At 52.9% G+C, this 17,328-nt stretch overlaps 1 protein-coding gene across 4 annotated transcripts in view; it reads right to left on the reverse strand.

Annotated features, from left to right (window-relative positions):
• Positions 1–395: 395 nt before the first annotated feature.
• Positions 396–17,328, reverse strand: part of NSD2 (nuclear receptor binding SET domain protein 2) — a 59,035-nt gene continuing 42,102 nt past the window's right edge. For 3 of the 4 annotated variants that reach the window (XM_044448274.1, XM_044448275.1, XM_044448276.1), the window contains 13 exons: positions 15,015–15,146; positions 14,339–14,462; positions 12,591–12,791; positions 9,644–9,823; positions 8,883–9,039; positions 8,452–8,657; positions 7,271–7,374; positions 5,449–5,718; positions 4,735–4,851; positions 3,883–4,024; positions 3,011–3,117; positions 2,191–2,395; positions 396–1,342 (listed from right to left, as the gene is read on the reverse strand). In XM_044448274.1, the coding sequence (XP_044304209.1) occupies positions 1,080–1,342; positions 2,191–2,395; positions 3,011–3,117; positions 3,883–4,024; positions 4,735–4,851; positions 5,449–5,718; positions 7,271–7,374; positions 8,452–8,657; positions 8,883–9,039; positions 9,644–9,823; positions 12,591–12,791; positions 14,339–14,462; positions 15,015–15,146 (2,208 nt within the window). In that variant the 3' untranslated portion in view covers positions 396–1,079. Of the gene's footprint in view, positions 1,343–2,190; positions 2,396–3,010; positions 3,118–3,882; positions 4,025–4,734; positions 4,852–5,448; positions 5,719–7,270; positions 7,375–8,451; positions 8,658–8,882; positions 9,040–9,643; positions 9,824–11,698; positions 11,756–12,590; positions 12,792–14,338; positions 14,463–15,014; positions 15,147–17,328 lie in introns of those variants that run through there. The other variant, XM_044448277.1, reaches the window with a different exon arrangement.

A 17,328-nucleotide genomic window follows, 5' to 3' on the forward strand; every position in this document is an offset into this window, starting at 1 on the left:
CTGAGGCTGTCATGCTCTTGGCACAGCTTGAGAAGGCAAGACTCACAGACCCATGGGCTGGCCGGGTACGCAGCCTCTCTGGAGGGCAGCTTAGTGATGTATCCAAAAGGCTGCCAAGGCTCGTTAAGCCCACTGACATACACCTTTTCCTTTCATTTTGTATTTGGCAGCTTTATGTCCCGCCCTTTTTCTAACCTAAGGAGGTTCCCTTCCTGCAAAAGAACTGCCGCTGACGGGCACACGTGCCGACTCAGCCGCTCAGTGGGGCTTGTTCCCCAGCCAGTGGGCCGTGTTTGCAGACTGCTGGTTCACTGCTTGTTTTCCTGCATCCAGATGCCACAGAGAGAGGTTTCCCTGTGGAAGACATCCATCTTTTTAAAGGACTATCCACGAAATTTTAATTTGTTTTTGAAAGACTTTTATTATGCAAATACAATCTAAAAATTGGGCACAGATTTAGTCATCAATTTAAATGTGGCCTTACAGGAGGCGGGGCTCTTCCGGGGCTCGTGATGGGGCAGCGCGGGGAGTTCTCCTCCTCTCCCGCTCACAGTCCTTGGCAGCAGGAGGGCGCAAGAGAGCAGAGCAGCCCCAAAGCACCCCCAGCCCGGAGGTGCCAGGATCCGTGCCTCGGCAGGGCAGGATGCCCGCCCACCTGGCCCCAGGCCAGCAAGCTCTTCCCACAACGTTCTGCTGTAAAACCTAAGTACTATTTAAACAATGGCTGAGTGGTGACTACTATTTCAAAAGCTATGCATATATACCTTAATTACTGGGCTGGAAATCCAGGATATCTCCAACTAGAAAATACTGCAAAGAACTGTTTCAACCGCAACAGTTCCAGTGTTGCTGTTACTGCCAACGAGTCGAGCGGGTTGTCCGGAAGCGTCTGAACTTGGCACGCCAGCTCATGATCAGTGCAGGTGCGGCAGGGATGCCCTGCCGCATTTGGCTCAGTGGATTAAAAATGATTTTCCCTAAACCCCGTTCTTGCGCAAGGTACGTCGAAGGCGTCCTTCCCTGACCCTATTCACAGCGTATGTACAGGGCAGCACCGGGACGTGAGCCGCAGTCCGCTGCTATTTATGTGCCAGCCGCTTCCATTTGTTCCTTTGCCGCCTCTTGCATGCCAGTGCGGAAAGCTTCCCAGGGGGCCTCCGTGCTCTCCTCCCCGTGAAGTTCGCCCCAACATGGTCCGAGCAGGAGAGCTGCCCACGCCGGTTGGAGCTGAGCGCCGTGTCGCTTCGGTGGTCCTTGCAGAACGAGTTTGGGCAGAAGTGGCAGAAGGAGGCCGAGGGCTTGCCGCAGACGTCGCAGTGGTGCCACGGGCACTCCCACCTCCCTGCCGCGACAAAGAGATACAAGCGGTTTGTTGGAGAAGCACCTGGATGGCGCCAGGTATTACAAAGACATGCCAGGGTTGCCCGTTTAAAGGCAGGCATTTTGCCTTAACGACGGTTTGGGCAATAAGCCAAAGAGACCCTTTCGGGAAGGTGCTCCCCTGCCAGGTAGGACACGAGTTGGTGGACAGGCAGTGCATGGAGAAAAGCCATGACATGCACCGGGTCTGATCCCACAGCAAACGGCAGCTGGAAAGCACATACCAGGGTGGAGCTGGAAAGACGCACGGGTGTCCCGGAGCCTGAGCCCCCCCCCGAGCCTCCACCACAGGCCACCTCCTCCATGGGGACAGGCTGCCTGCAGCTCTGCGTGCATTCACCCCCAGGTCCATTCACGGGTGCTGGCTGTGCACCCGGCTCCCTTCCCGTCGGCAGCCCCGGGAATCGGCCTGCTCCCCGCAGGTGCCCTCGGACGGAGGCAGCCTGCTTGCGCACGCCTGGTGCTGAGCTGGGCCAGCTGGCGGGCTCCTGGGGGAGCTGGTCTGCCGCCACGTGTCCCGAGGGCTGGACTGCGTGGGCCTCTGGTCGGATCCAGCAGGGCTGTTCGTGTGCACTAGTAACAATGCTCTCCCTGGGCGGCTGGAGACTGGATCTTCAAAAACCCTGACGTTCCCCACTCCTCGCCCCCATGAATTCTGGCCTTACAAATTCTTTGCTATGTTCTTCTTTCTTTAAGCCCACGTCCCTGCTAAACTCGGAATCGTTTTAGCAACTGGGTACACCATTACAGACCCTGATTTTCAGTGAAGACTTCTGCAGGCGTAAGAGGCATTGCGGCATGTTTACTCACCAAACGGGCGCTTTACCAAATCCAGGCAAGAGAGATGGTATGCCTTTGTACAAGATTTTCTGTCACATAAAACAAGTTGGCCTCCATCGCCACAACGGAAACAGTAATCCTCCGATTTTTTCCTTCCTTCAGTCTTTGTTTTACGCCTCCTTGCTCTTCTTTTAGTCTTTTTTCCTTTCTCCTCTGAAGCATTAGAAGATGAGTTCTGAAAATACCCCATGATGCAAAATCAGCATTTCTAAAATCACAAGAAATTGCAATCCGCGTAAACCTGCAGCCAGACCTGCGAACAGTGGCAGTTCGATGGCAGCCATGAAGGTGGCTTCCAAGAGAGCCACTACGAGACACTCTCAGCGGCCCTGCGCCATCAGTTATGAGACCCTTCAGAAGCCCAGCCATTTCTCTCACGCATTTTCTATTTCGAGTCAATAGAAAGCGAGCAGAGAGAAAGTTGCCGCAGAGCGCAAGAGGCTGAGGGTGGCTCCGCACGAGGCCAGTGGCCATGGCCGGCGGCCCCTCCAAAGAAGCTTCCCGGGGCCACCAAACTCCCTGCCCAGGCTCAGCGGATGAGTTGTGTGTGAAACAAGACCCTTCTTCTGCGGACACAGACTTCTGATGCTGGCTGGCATGGTTTTTCTCTAATGCAGCTAAAGCACTAGATTTGCTGGGTTGAAACATAAAAGTTATGGGCATGTTGCTAAATGTATTCTGAGCTAATGCTCTGAAGTCGTCTGGTACCCTGAAATACTGGGATGGGTGGGGCAGGACTGCCGCAAGTGAGAGCTGGGGTGGGGTGCTGTTCCTTACGTCCTCTGCTTACCTTTGGTCTGTCTCCAAGAAAACCACTACAGTTTGCAGCACCACACTTACAGGCAGTTTTTTCATTGCCCAGGCAGTCCAGATTGTAATTAAAAGTCAGCTCTGTCCCTAGGAAAGAGAGGCACTGTTGTTGTTATGAGAGGGCAGAAGACCGGCACTTGCTCGCTCTGGACATTCTTGGTTATTTGACGAAGTTAAAACAAGCCCCTCCTCCCTTCCCGTGCCCCTTTGTCTCTCCTTCTGGGCTCACTTGTTGCATAGTTTTAATATTTAAATTGTAAGGTTTTGTGATTTAAATTCATATGCTGATAACAGTTCTGAACTGCTTTGGAGATTGGTCTGAACATTTGTGCAATTTTTAGTTTTGCCTCCTAAATTTAAGAAGATTGCTCTCTTTATTTGTCAGGAAAATCAACCAAGTTTCCTTGAATTTTTACTTGGAAACCTGGAATGCCGAAGCAGTTTAGGGAAGAGCTGTCAAAGACGTGGGCAAAGTGGAGACGCTGCTGGCCCCCTGGGGCAAACGCCAGCTCCGCACAGGCGTCGCTGGCACAGGCGTGAGTGAACGGGGGCCTGCGGTGCACAGCAGTGGCTGCGAACAGGGCAGCCAGTCTTCGCAGGACAAGTCCAAGTACACCGGACATTTGTGGAGAGGCGCGCTGGTCTGGCTAGGTGCAGCAGCTGCCTATAAAAACCTCCTTGGGAGGCCCAAAATTCCCCCCCGAGGGAACAGAAGGCTGTTTGCAGACTTCCTCGCCTTGGCTTGCTCGCCAGAACAGGCCAAGCATGAGGCGAGGTCTGGAAGCTGAACAGCGGCAGACCCCGTGGAGCTTTGCCGCCAGGCAAGCGGCAGTTTTAGGCGTTCATCTGTACCTGCTGGAATGTCGCACACCGCAAACAGCCCGACGCGCGTGTCGCCGTGGACGGTCCACTTCAGAGTCTCGCAATTTGGTTGGCAGCTGTGATTCATAAAGCGGGAGTAGTTTCCTTTGGGCCCGGCATCGATGATGCGGTCCTGCGAGGGAGAAAGGTGACGCGTCTGATTGCCAATCAAAGAAACCTGACGACAGTGCTGCGTTCACCAAAGCAATGGCCACGGAGCCGACCAGGCCGCGCACCCTTCGTGTGGCTTGCGGCTCCACACCTCAGCACAAAGTGGCCCCGTGCGGAAACCTGCTTGCTAGCTCAGCATTCTAGTTGCCCAAGGAGACCCCACAGAGACTCTTGTTTTGATCAGAAAAACTGTGCGGACAGATCCATTTTTCAGGGGCCTGTATTGAAAGGGGAACTTTATCTGGGAAAAATACAGGATTCATCACGGTAATCACGGAATTCACTCCCCAAAGAGGTCCGCCTGGCACCGTCGTTACTGGTTTTTCGGCGCCAGGTAAAGACCTTTTTATTTAAACATCATTTTAATTGTTAAAATATATGATCTGGCCAGGGCAACTTCTTCTTCCTTTTCTTTTCTCCTCCTATATTATTTATTTACTTATTTTATACTGATAATTTTAATTTTATATTATTATGTTTGTAACTCAATGTATTTTTTGTATTTTTGTATTTAATGGTAATTTATTATGTGCTATTGTATTTCAATGTATTTTATTGTGTTGTAAGCCGCCCCGAGGCTTCGGCAAGGGGCGGCATAGAAATGTTATAATAATAATAATAATAATAATAATAATAATAATAATAATAATAATAATAATAATAATACCACACCTTATCAATGGTAAGCATGTAAAAGTGTGTGATGTCATTTTCATGCGCGTATTTGATTCTTGCCATACATTCCTCTTCATCAATTAACTCGCCGACATATTCATTCACAAATTCACCCTGAAAAACAGAGACGCATTGCTGCCAAAAGGACACAAAGCACTCGGCTGTTGGCTCTGTGTGCCTTTTTCACTCAACCAGCCAATCTTCCCGGCACGTTTACTGTGACTGCTACATCCCCCCCCCCCCCCCCCCCCCGCTCCTGGGATAGGGAACCTGAAGTGGCTTAGATGGCCTCGTTTTATCCCCACAACAAGACTGGGCTGAGGATCTGCGACTGGCCCGAAGCCACGTGGTGCTCAGGTGGGACACACGGGTGATGCCAAGACCCTGCAGAGGACCCCAGCTCTCCCAGCCCTTGGTCCAGCGCCGGGACCATCGTGCCGGACGCTTCTCTTCAGCGGAACTGAACTGACGCCAGATGCACGTCCACACATTCCCACTGAAGAACGCTGCACCGTGCACGGGTCTGGCAAACTCCCACAGACAGGATGAGCCACAGGGTGCTGCTTGCTCAGGCCACCCAGCACAAGTGCATCCTTCCCAAAGCGGTGCCAGGCTTGAGCAGAGCATCCCAGACACTCTGCGCACAGCAGGCGCGTGAGGAGCGGGGCACAGCGCCCGGGAGGTGGCCGCCTCTCGCCTGGCGTGGCGTACCTTTCTGATGTCCCTCTTGGCCACCAGGCCCCACCCCTTGCCGTCGGTCTTGATGATCTTGGTCTCGGGGTACTGGCGCTTGGTGAAGCACTGGTTCTGGCAGCGCTCCCCGGCTGGACACACTTGCGGGTGGCACTCGTACATCAGCATCCGGTTTAGACACTCGGAATCGGACCCACACGGGTTTTCATCAGATGGCTTGCAGTTACACTTGGGGATTTCAGAAATGTCAGCGGTATAAATCTGAACCCTTCCAAAGGGCTTGTTCACCTGAACGGAACAAGAAATGGGGTAAGCATCCAAATGCCCTGGATTGCAAGATTCCTTGCCCTTCCCCCACCACGCACGCTCATTTTGCTGGAGACAAGCCTCCCCCCGCCCACCCGCCGGTTGCCAAAAACGCTCCTTCCCCAGCATCTAAACCCTGCAACCTTCCAGGCTGCCTCCCACCTATGGAACCAGCCAGAAAGCGCTCTGCTCTGCAGGTCTGAGCCTGGCGATGGCCAATGCGGCCGTTGGCTTGCAGGCCAGGCCGCCGTGCGCTTCCAGCACAGGCGAACAGGAAGCGCTTCTCCCCACACCTGGCCCAGCCGCCGCGACAGCAAGGGGACCGACTCGCCATCCACGCAGAACCACTGAGCTTACCCCCCACCATCTCTCCCTAGAACCCGGATCTCGCAGTCCCCAGGCCAGCCCTGTGGCCCCACACCCCACCAGCTCTGGTTACAGCTCTGAGTGCGCAGAAATGTTTCCGGGGTAATTTATCGCACAAGCCTCCTGTTAAACTCAAACAGGTTAACTCTTGGAACGCTGAAGGAATGGCAGGATACAAATATAATGCAGTAATAGCAACAATCATTTAAAGATTTCATTACACCAACTATCACACCCACTACAGACTTAAAAGGCATTCCTGGTTCTCCAGAAGGTTTAATAGGCTAGAAAACATGTCCTTATAGAATCATCATTATGTACATACAGGTACGTATGTTTTCAAACGCCACTCCTCTGCCCTGTCAGGTTAGACCAATGCACAGTGCAGCACACGCTCCCGAGATCCTTCTCACACCTGCAGTTGCCTCACAGGGTGATTTCAACCACTTTTGTGTGGTTTCTAGCTATATAAATTGTGCGGTTATGCTGCAGATGAAAACATCCAAAAGCCACCCTTAATGATAAGGATTTTAAGGAAGCAGACCCACATAAACCAGTATCTTGTTCTCTTTGACACATACCAAAAGGAAAAATCAAACAGTTCTTTTTAGAGACTAATGGCATGCAATATTGCATCTATACAGCTATTTTTACTCTGAACACAATTTATTCACCCATAAATTTGCTTTCTTCATGGTGGTTAGTTTTTAATCTGTCACATAAAATCCTCTGGGAGTTTTTTGTGCCTTAGTCATGTTAGGGTTGGGTTAATTCACGTTAACATTCCGACATATTTTTGCCATCAAATGAATGCAGATACATTCCCTATAAAGACCTGGAGCGAGATTTGGTAAATCAGGATGCAGAGGTAACGAAAGCTGTTTCTCTCTGAGGCCACGATCCTATGCATGCTCAGAGAGAGAGGCGAGTCCTGTGACTCCCGGTAGGTGCTTAACCCCACGCCTGGCTCCTGCCTCCAGGTGCGTCCTGGGCAGCTGCCGTTCCTTCAGGTTCAGGATCCGCGCAAGGCCCCTCAAAGTCCCGCCCGTGGGCCAGCAGTGACGGGGGCCTTGGCAGTTCCTTCCCCAGTGGCACCAGGGGGCCTTTCTGGCTGCCCCCCTGGGGAGACCCTCCCTGCGCAGCAGACTGACACGATGGACCCTCTTACCTTGATGTGCTTGTAAGGAGGCGGTTTGCGCTCGTTCTCTTGCGTTTCTTTGGCTTCCCGCAGACACTTTATTTCTCGAAAGCGTGCTTCAGCATCTTGCAAAGCTTTGAAAAGAAGCTTTTGGTATAAACTGCATGAACTGTTTTTTCACCCATGCGAGCCCACCGCACCTCTACCCATAACCCGCCATGCTCCGACTCTGCCCTGACGCGTGTGCACGCACGCCAATCGTGCGGGGAAGGGGACGCGGTGGGCAGCGCTTGCAGAGCTGTGCCTTTACTTTGCAACCCTGCAGTGCAATATTCCTGGACTGCCTGGCCCAAGGTGGACTCAGAGTTTTGTTCTCAGTACGTGTCCAACTTCAAATTACAGACAATTTAGTTTGTGCATTTTAGGAAGTGGATACAAGTGAACTCTGAGCACTCTGACGTATGTTTCTTACATGGTGAATAAAATACAGAGGGTAGACTCTGGTTCACCGAAACGCAGCAAAAAGAAGCAAATTTATTTTTATGTATTGTATAAATATATTTGCTTGCTTTCCTGCTTCCTTTCTCAGGTCACCTGTCTTCAGGGCCTGTCACCATGGGCTGCACTCTTCAGTTCTGGCCCTCCACGCCTGGCTTCCCTACTTGTCCCTTGCCTGGGGCAGGGCAGTGGGGCCCCCTTGACCTGACCCGTTCCAGAAACGTGCTCTTCCGCTAGGTTTCCATCACCCCATTACTGCAAAACCCTTGACCTACAACTGGTGGGCGAGGTCCTGGCAGGGCAAAGAACCCCATCAGCAGAAGCTCAGGGGCCCCAGGGACTCTGGCCCCCAGCCTGTGCCGGGGCAGCCCAGATCAAAATTGTCAGCACCAGGCGATGCCATTCAGTAAATGAGCCCTGCACAACGAGCAGCTGAAAGCAAGACTGTTCAGGGGTCCAAAATCAACCCCTTTCTGGTTGGAAGTGGAATGAAACTGGAAGGGGGGAAATTTCCGACCTCTTTGGGCAAAATGCAAATTAAAAAGTGGAGGAATAAATAAGCATGTCTTAAAAGCAATAAAGCATTCTGAAAATATTCAAATTCAAGCTCACTGAAACTATCTCAGTGCATGTGGAAACCTGAAGTTCTACTGCTCGTCCCATATATTACAGTCAAAGTTTTTGTTTTAAGCACAGTCATTAAATATGTGTACCGTTCTTAAAAACTTTCCCGATTCCTTTAATTCCCTGGTATCTGCTTCCCCGGTCTCCTTCCATATAGGGAAACACACGGGCTTGATGCGTCCAATAATAGTCTTTAGAGCCGAAGAAAAACACAGGAAACTCTCCGACTTCGTGCTTCATTTTCTGAATGTTTGGGGGAACATGCTTTGGATGACAGACTTCTGCAGGCCACCACCTACCAGGGAAGAATTCACAAGGAGGAGGAAGGGTCAGAGGACCCCGTGTCTCCCGCACGGGTCAGCAACAGTGGCTGAGTTGGGCAGCTAAGTCTGCCTGCCTGCGCATGCGTGCCCACCCATGGGAGCCCCCACGCCCTGGGTACCACAAGGGCAGGGCAGGGCAGGAAACAGACAAATAATAATATCCTCTTCAAATATCCATTTTATTTTTAAGTCCAAACCTGTAATTTCCCAGTTTGACCCAAATAATATCCTGAAAATGAATTTTCTTTCCTGCTTTACAGTCGTTGCAGTACCAGCTTCCATCTGGCATTTCAATGTTTAAACAATCTGGGTGAAATGCCGCTGGACATGACTCGCAACATAAAAGACTTCCACCTGCAAAGAGAGAAGCAAAACGGACCACATCTAAATGAAGAGAAAAAAGATGAAACTTGCCAAACCGTTAAGCCCGCCCAGGAAGGTGTTGGCTCGGTGTCGCTGGTGCCAGCAGCACGGACTGCTGTCAGGGGGAGCCAGGGGACCGAGTCCGGCCCTGGCGTGCAGGGCGATGGCCCTGGCACCACCTTCCTCGTCCGTGCGAGAGACGGCAGCTGTGTTGTCAGAAACACTCTGGACTGGGCAGGTTTCTTGTGGCTGTCGGTCTTGGCCGGTCCAAGCCTGGGTACAAACCGATACCTACTGTTTTACTTTGCATGAAGCAAGATCATTTCAGCAGCAAAAAGGCTTCTCAGATGCCTGAGACAGCAGCTTGCTTCTCTTCGTTTCAGGTGCCGCGCACAACCACGCTGCCAAGTATGCAAGCGCGCTCATTCCAAACACACTGCTTGCTACCTGCCCTGCTAGCAACACACACTTGTTGGCGTAACCGGCCAGGATTTTAGGGTAAGAAGAGACACTGCTACAGCAACAGCCTCAACACAGAAAGTTAAACCGAATGCCCGCCACTGTCACAGCCAGCGAGCGAACGATCTTCACTCACCCTTTGAGCACACAAAGCACCAGCTGACGTTGACATGCGCATGGTGGCTCTTCCCCTTCGTGGCTGTGAAGTGGCTGGTGCACACGATGCTGCTGGACGTGAGCACCGCGCACCCGGCGGCCACACAGCCGTCCCCGGCATGATACGCGACGGGGCAGCGGACGCAGCGCACCATCTTGCCTGGCACAAAGAAAGAGACTTGCATGGAGAGGCGCGCATTTCAAGGACGGCCATCGAAAGGGCTGGGGGCCTCGGCGAGGCTGCCGTTCTTTGGGACACTCTGAAGGCACGCCGCATCTTTGCCCTAAACATTAACGATTCCACCTCACTCACTCGGATGTTTACTGACACCGCCTGCTGCTCCTGCCCCGAGTCCCAGCCACACCGTCGCAAGTGTCAGGAATACGTGCATAAGCTGAGCGGCACCGCGACGAGGGCGCTGCTCCTCCACTCGGAGGTGCGCGTGCCATTTGCTGCAGTGCCCAAAGACGTGGTGCAGCTGAGCCACGGCTGATGCACAACCGTTCCTCAACAGAAGCACACTGGCCACAGGCAGCAGTGTGCTGCACGCCACTGGCCGCAAGTTAAAACCAGACTTTTGTATCGCACAGCAAGCTGATCTGCAAAGAAAAACCCCGCCTCCAAGTGCAGTGCTAATTTTACAATCCCTCCATTAATCAAGTGAACGCAAACAGCCAGGAGCCTTCAAACAATGAGAAAGGAAGGCATAACGGAGCATGTCTGAAGAAGCAGGCAACGCTTGCTCTGAGTGCTCCTCGTTACGTTCGTCAGTAAATTAAATGAGCATCCATCTAAAGTGGAGAAGGGACCTAGCGGCCCCGAGAAGCAGGTAGCTTCAACATCCAGACAGCAGAGAAGCAGAAATCCGCCTTCTGCCGTCCCTTCTGAAGGATGGCGAGGAAGACCTGGAGCGCAGCAAGAAGGCTTAAACCCACAGAAGCTCATTGGCAGCAGAGCACGGGAGGCTCCGGGAACCCTAGGCACAGCCGGACCCTCGGCAGGCGCTTCCCCATGGGATGGCCGTGCGTGAAACCCGCACGGAGCCACCACTGGTGGCTGCAGTGCCCCCCATGCCGGCTCGCGGGTAAGGTGTGGGGCAGCCAGGCAGGTCCTGCTGCATCATCGCAGAAGGGAAAGGAGCCCTCAGTCCTTAATATTGGCATGGTTTGAGTAGAATGATGATTAGATTAACCTAATAGATCAGAACATTGCAGGACTCCAGAACTGGCAAGCAGAGCTTGGTGCTGGGGGCTGCCGCTGCGGCCGACAGGGTGGCCACATGTGCTGGCTTTCCGGGGGTGGGTGGCCTGCATGTGGCCTTGTTCCGAGGACTACGCAGAGCCAGGCAGGTGGGCCAGCCCCTTCCCTGAGGAGGCCGATTCTGCAGCACAGCCAGCCACCTTCCCCGGAAGGCCTCTTGTGAGGAAAGGCCCCCCAGGCAGGACCCAGGGAGGCCTGCGGAAGCCGCTCTCTGCTGCCGGGGACAAGGCAGGCGAGGAGGAGGGTGCTGGCAGCTGGCAGGGGGAGGGGAGGAGGGGGCACGCCTGCCTGTGAGGTGCCGGAATGCCCCCTTGCCTAGAGCAGCAAAAGAGCTCCGGGGCGAGGCGGAAGCACGTGTGTGTGGAGGGCTCCGAAGCCTCACGCGGCTGCTTCCACGGGGCCACAGCACCTCACATGGTGCCTCCGGGTGTCCCCACACTCGCCTGCAGAGTTGACGTTCCCATAACAGGGAGGGACAGGCATGCGCTCTGTCTCAGAACTGAAGTTTTCCTGTAGGAAGTGGCAAATTACTTTTCTTTCAGCTGGCCTTGTGCTGTCAGTCTGCAGAAGACTGAAGGAAAGCACACCCTTCCAATTCACACGCTAAACGCTCCCTCTGGGCCCAGTGTGGCCGGCGAGCACCGTGCGCTTAACAACGCAAGACAAACACGGCCCTAAAGGCCCCAAATTATGATCTACGCTGCTTCAGCATTTTCAGTGTCCACCAGAAGAGGAAAGAGAAAAGGGCAGCGGGTAATTCTTCTGACTCAGTACCTTTTGCCAATGTTTCACTCTGCCTGAGCACTGTTTACTGGCGCTTTAGGCTGGACTCTGTTAAAAAAAAGATAATATGCAATCTTTCAATTTGTCCAGCTGATTTGACACTTTGCTAGTCCAGTTATCTTAAGGAAAGGTTGGGTGGGGAAAGCGCTGATGAACTTGGGGCATTTTCCACTGTTCTGCACTGCCCTGGCAAACTCCAGGCACACAGGCCCAACACCACCTGATGCCGGCGCAGCGCTGCCAGTCAGCGTAGGCACAGGCCCCACCAGCGCTCGACCTGTTCCCTCAGGAAGGAAGGGGGCCTCGGAGAACCTTCCGGCCTTGGGAAGGTGCTTCTGGCTCCAGGGCTCCTCAGAAGTTGTTCCCACTGGGTTCCACACATGGTGCCTAGGATTGCAGCTGCACTTGGGCCTTTGCTGAGCTTCTGTGGGGTTAAGCAAGTGGTGCCCCCCCCCCCGCCCGCTTGCACACAAGCTCCTTGCGGCTTCTGACCTGCCAGGCCCCCACGACAGCCCTTTGTGACCCACCACGTTCTCCCGGGGAGACGCGTTTGGCTGTGCCCACAGCTGTCCCCAGAATCCTCAAAGCACTCACAGATCTGAAACAGCTGGGGAGCTCGGCCACTTCTCTGCCAGAAACAGCAGGGGGCCCTCACCTCCTCTCGTGCCAAGCCACCGAAGAGGCACCCGGGACCCTCCACTGCGCGGGATTTACTGAGCGGGCCCCATCCATGAGAAGAATGGAAACGGACGAGGAGAGCCTCGCCTTCCCTCTCCTCGCAGAGAAGAGAAGAGATAGTCAGCACCCCGGAGGGTCTGCACAACCCACCTCCGAGCTCGGCTGCCGCTCACAGCAGGTAAGAGAAAACACACTGAAAAGGTACCTTTGGACACTTTGGGGTTTGAAGGGTTAGAGACGTGGCAGCTCACACAGCTGTGGAGAGGACACCGGAAGCCCCTGTTCTCAAACACCGTCATGCGGAACTTCTTCACGCAAGCTTCGTGGTAGAATTTCCCACAGTGGGATACTATACAGCGCTTGACTTCTGACTTGCTCTCTTTGCACACAAAACATGAATGAACACCTAACAAAGAAAATGAAAAACGGCACTGAGTATTTTTCAAGATTAGGGCAAACCAAGATTCATCTCTGGCTACAGGTAATTTTCAAACATCAGAAATTCATTGTGTTGCTGAGCTGGAAACAACTCCACTGCCTGTACCGACACAACCCGATTCTTCACACGGGTTCTCTCTTTTCACCCTTAAATGCATCTGCTGGCAGAGTTTGTGCCTTTCAATAGTGGTAAATCGCAAGGAGCCATCAGCTACCCGATACCAAAAGGGCTTCCAGCATTTCCCCTTACTCCCCGTGCATGAATGCAAAGCTGCATTCTTGTGCCCCTCAGGTGCGTGAGCCACCTCCCGGAGGATCCACACCATCCATGACCACCACATCCGGGCCGGACCCCTCTCCGGCTCTCAGGGAACAACCCAAGCAGCAAAGCAAGGGGTGCCTCAGCTGTCCAGCAAAGCAGAGGGACTGTGTCCGGGGTCCGGGGGGAGGGCTTACTGCACAATTCAGTCTTAGGAGCCGTGCTAAAGGGTGTCTTTGACGCCACCACAGTCGATGGGGAAGGCAGAGAGTGGAGAAGAGCCTCCTAGGAGGAAGCGAAAGATCAGAGAATGCAGGTAGGAAAATCATGTATACGCACATGCGGATTTTACAGGGAAAGAGTGAAAATAGAGTTCATGGAGAGAAGGGTTAAAGAAAAAGCTGAGTAGGGAGCTGAGGAGGACGAGTGGTAGAGAGAAGAATACAGAGCGCTGAAAAAATACTCACACTGAGCACAGCAGCTCCTCCTGATCGAGGCAGCGAGGCAGTCAAAAAGGAAATGAGGGGTGGGCAGGGCTGGGGGTGGGAGGGGGGCTGCCCAGGCTGATGCTTAGGTGTGGAGACTCCCCAACAGTGGGAGAAAAATGTGTGTGATGTGCAGAGGCCGCGAAGAACCGCCTCTGGGTTACCGGGAGATGAGCAGCCCGGCATTTCAGCCCAAATACCAACAGAGCTACAAGAGGGAGCAGCAACCATGAAGGGGACAGCCACAGCCTCCGGGTTACCTGTGAATGAGGCCTGTGAATGCTGCGCACTTCTTATGATTAGTGCAACAGCAAAGACTGATCCCACCTAAAACAAATTTTGGTCTTTGCCGGGTTTGAAACGTGCTGATCACGTACAGCAGCTACCCAGTAAAGGCTTTCTAATACTGGAGGTAGAGATTAAAACACCCAGCGAGGCCCACACTCAGGGTACAGCTCTTCCAGGTAACTGCAGGGACCAGACGTGATCATCTGAATGCATAAGATGTTCAAGGAGTTTCAACTCCCCCCCCCCCCCCACCCCATCGGAAAAGACAGAGGAAAAGAAAGGTCACAGACAGACAGGAGGGAACACAGCTCTGACCCCCTTCCTCAATCCTCCTGCACCTTTATCTGTATCTTAGTTCTCCATTTCAAGTTCTAATTCACCTCTAATTCTGTGTTAACTCTGAACTTGATTAGAGGCACTGTATTCTCCAGCTGAGCGTGTTCTCAAGATAGCAACATTCCTGGCATGCACAAGGGGACTTGCCTGAAGAACATTCACTACACACAAAGTGTCCGGAGGGATTTCGAGCGATTCCAGTGCAGCTTGCATGAAAAGCACCAAAACACCGTCCTTCACAAAGAAGCAAGTCCCCGGGCTTTTCACAGAGCTTTGAAAAGAGGAAAATTTGAAAAATAATAATGCTAGCACATGTTTCCTTTCCTTTTCAGCTGCATTTCCTCTCTTACTTTTATCACTGATCGAAGACCACCCTCCTATTTCAAATTAGCTGCCAGAGTCTGGTGAGCCTCGCTTTCAACCCCTTCGGTTTACAGAAAGAGGTGGGAAAGCTCCCTTCTGCACTTACGAACTATTCTCTGGATCACAGGATGTGGACACTTTTTATGCGACCCTAACCATAACTGTACTGCAAGTGACGCGATACTGGAGGCAGCCACGGGGTCCAACGGGGAAGAACTGCAGCAAAGACTCCCTCTACCTCCAGCCATTCCACGCGCGGAAGAAAGGGAGTTCCGCGCCCACCTGTGGCTGGCCGAGTGCCCAACAGCCCAACTAGCCTGCCAGCAGCGTGTGGCAGGGAAGGAACTGATTCAGATGACAACTTCAAAAAGCCCCTCTCATGCGCCGGATGCCTTTCAACGGCTCGTATTTCCCCGTAACTCTCTGGGTGAAGAGGGACCTGCTTCAACTTCTCTCTCACCTGACACACACATTCCTTCTTTGCAGCCGCTCCTCGCTCAGACTTTTTAGATGAACGCAATGCTTCTGTCAGAGCTTCATCTGCGCTTTCATAGGGAGACTCGGACCGCTCATCTCCCGGACCGTCTGAAATCTAGAGAGAAGAAGAATGGATCAAAACAAAGGCACTGGGGCTTAATGTGATCAGATTGCTATTACCTGACAGGCCCTGTGGCAGGTCTTCTCCGACAAACAGTGACCCTCCAGAATGTGTGTCCTTCGCAGTCCCGCTCAACTCTTGTAAATGCAAGACTGCGATTTCCTGCACTTTTGGCTCCACTGCAGTCTAACAGAAACCTGCCTCCACAAGGGTTCTAATGTGCATTTTCTGTTTCTGTCAGACGCACAATCCGTGATGTGCTGCTTATTCAGACCTGCGTGCCTCCTAGCAGAGAGGCAGTTGAAAATTCAGGAACCCTCTTGGATTCAGCTCAGTGTAAACTGACAGCCAGCTCCCAGTTTCTGGTCTGCTCAAGCACAGGGCTGCACGCTCCGCGTTCCTGCAGAGGAGGTGACCCTTGCGGACTTTGTAACCCCCCAGTCTAAGCGAAGCAAGTCAACAGCACCCACTGAAATGTCAGGACTAGCTGCCTTGGCAGAATCCCAGTGAGAAGTGCGTGTCTGTACACGGTTAAAGAGGCACAGCACCATTCATGGGGGAAACGGCTGGATAGTTAAGACTTGGATCCATCAGTGAGTCATGCCCAAACCAGGACTGCCTTATTCTGGAACATACCCGAAGTAGGACACTGAGGAGGCAATCTTCCAATTAGCTCTACGCACATGGAAATTAGCTCTGTGCGTGTTAGTTCACATGTCTGTCGTATGTGTTCTGCAACTGTGATAAGCAGTTATAAACACGGATGCTGAGTGTGGAATTCAGCATCCAGAAAACATCCCCTTTCACTGGATAATTTTTCTTAAACCAAGTTATTGGAAGGCTCACAGTCTCACAGCAAAGGAGAAGCAGCAGTCCAGAGGCCCTCCCGTCACACAAAGGGTTTTTAAAGACTTGCTCTTTGCTTCGCCACCAGGAGCAGCCCAGATACAGACTGGCACGCGAACAAAGTGTGCACAGCCGGCCTGTGAGAGCCCCTGTGGCGCAGGGGCAAAGAGCACAGCTCTGGGACTCAGGCAATCTGGGTTCGAATCCCCACTCAGCCATGCATGGAGCCGCTGAAGGATTCTGGGCCACTCACCAACTCTCAGGTGGTTCTTGTGGGGGTGGAACCGAGAGGAGGAGGAGGAGGAGAACTGTGTAGCCACCTTCAGTTCTTAGGAAGGAAGGAAGGAAGGAAGGACGCAAGGAAGGAAGGATATAAACATAATACATAAATAAAACGAACTCACACCCCTGCATAAAAGGCACATCCCAGCAATTCAATATGGATTGGAGAAGTATTGATCGGTATGCAAACGTGCACTGAGGAGGGGGTGCAAAAGCATAAACCTGCCTCCACGTATGGATTCTCCTTGTTGGATGCGGACTGAGAGGAGAGGTGCGGGACGAGGGGAAGTGCCGAGTGCCCGGGCTCCCCCACCCCCCGAAGCAGTGGCACACGGGGGCAGGAGGGGGTGGCATCACCCTGGCATAAACGGTGGAACTGAAGAGGCTTCGCCAAGCAACGGGGTCCTTTCTGCCAGGACACTAGACAATACCGACATTTGCGGTGTGGGAATTAGAGAACGGAAAGCGAAGAACGCGGCCCTGGCCTTCCTTGAGAAAGGGAGGAATAAATATGTAATAAACAACAGAAATGATGCAGGAAAAAATCAGTAGACCCGACGGCCAAGTTGGTCGGCTGCTTCATTTCACGATATAGGAGAATACAACAGAAAAGGCTGTTGAAGTCTACAGCCTTTAATTGCATGCATTATTAAAATGTACCTGGCATAAATATAAATTTTGTTGCCAACGGAAGAATACCGGCCAAGTGGCTTGAAGAGCATTTCTGAACACGCTGCAGAGATGAATTGCCAAAGCCTCGTATGTGGATCAGCTACTCAGGAAAGGATGTATGAAAAACAAAAATGTTCTAAGTCAGGCTGAATTAAGCAGAATGCAGGGAGAGCGCGTGAGGGCGGCTGCTGGAGCCACTCTGCTCGAGGAAGGGGGTCGAGGCAGGAGAGGAGGCGGCAGTCGGACGTCTGCACCGCTCTGCCGTGCCGGCCCCGCGAGGCAGAACATCCAGACGGCCCTCCCGGAGCGTGACGCCCGCGACAGCCCGGCTGCAGCCCTACGCAGGGGCCGTGCTGCACAGGACTTCGACAGGCGA

Source organism: Varanus komodoensis, unplaced genomic scaffold (assembly GCF_004798865.1).
Source record: "Varanus komodoensis strain SLA01 unplaced genomic scaffold, ASM479886v1 scaffold54, whole genome shotgun sequence".
Taxonomy (NCBI): Eukaryota; Metazoa; Chordata; class Lepidosauria; order Squamata; family Varanidae; genus Varanus; species Varanus komodoensis.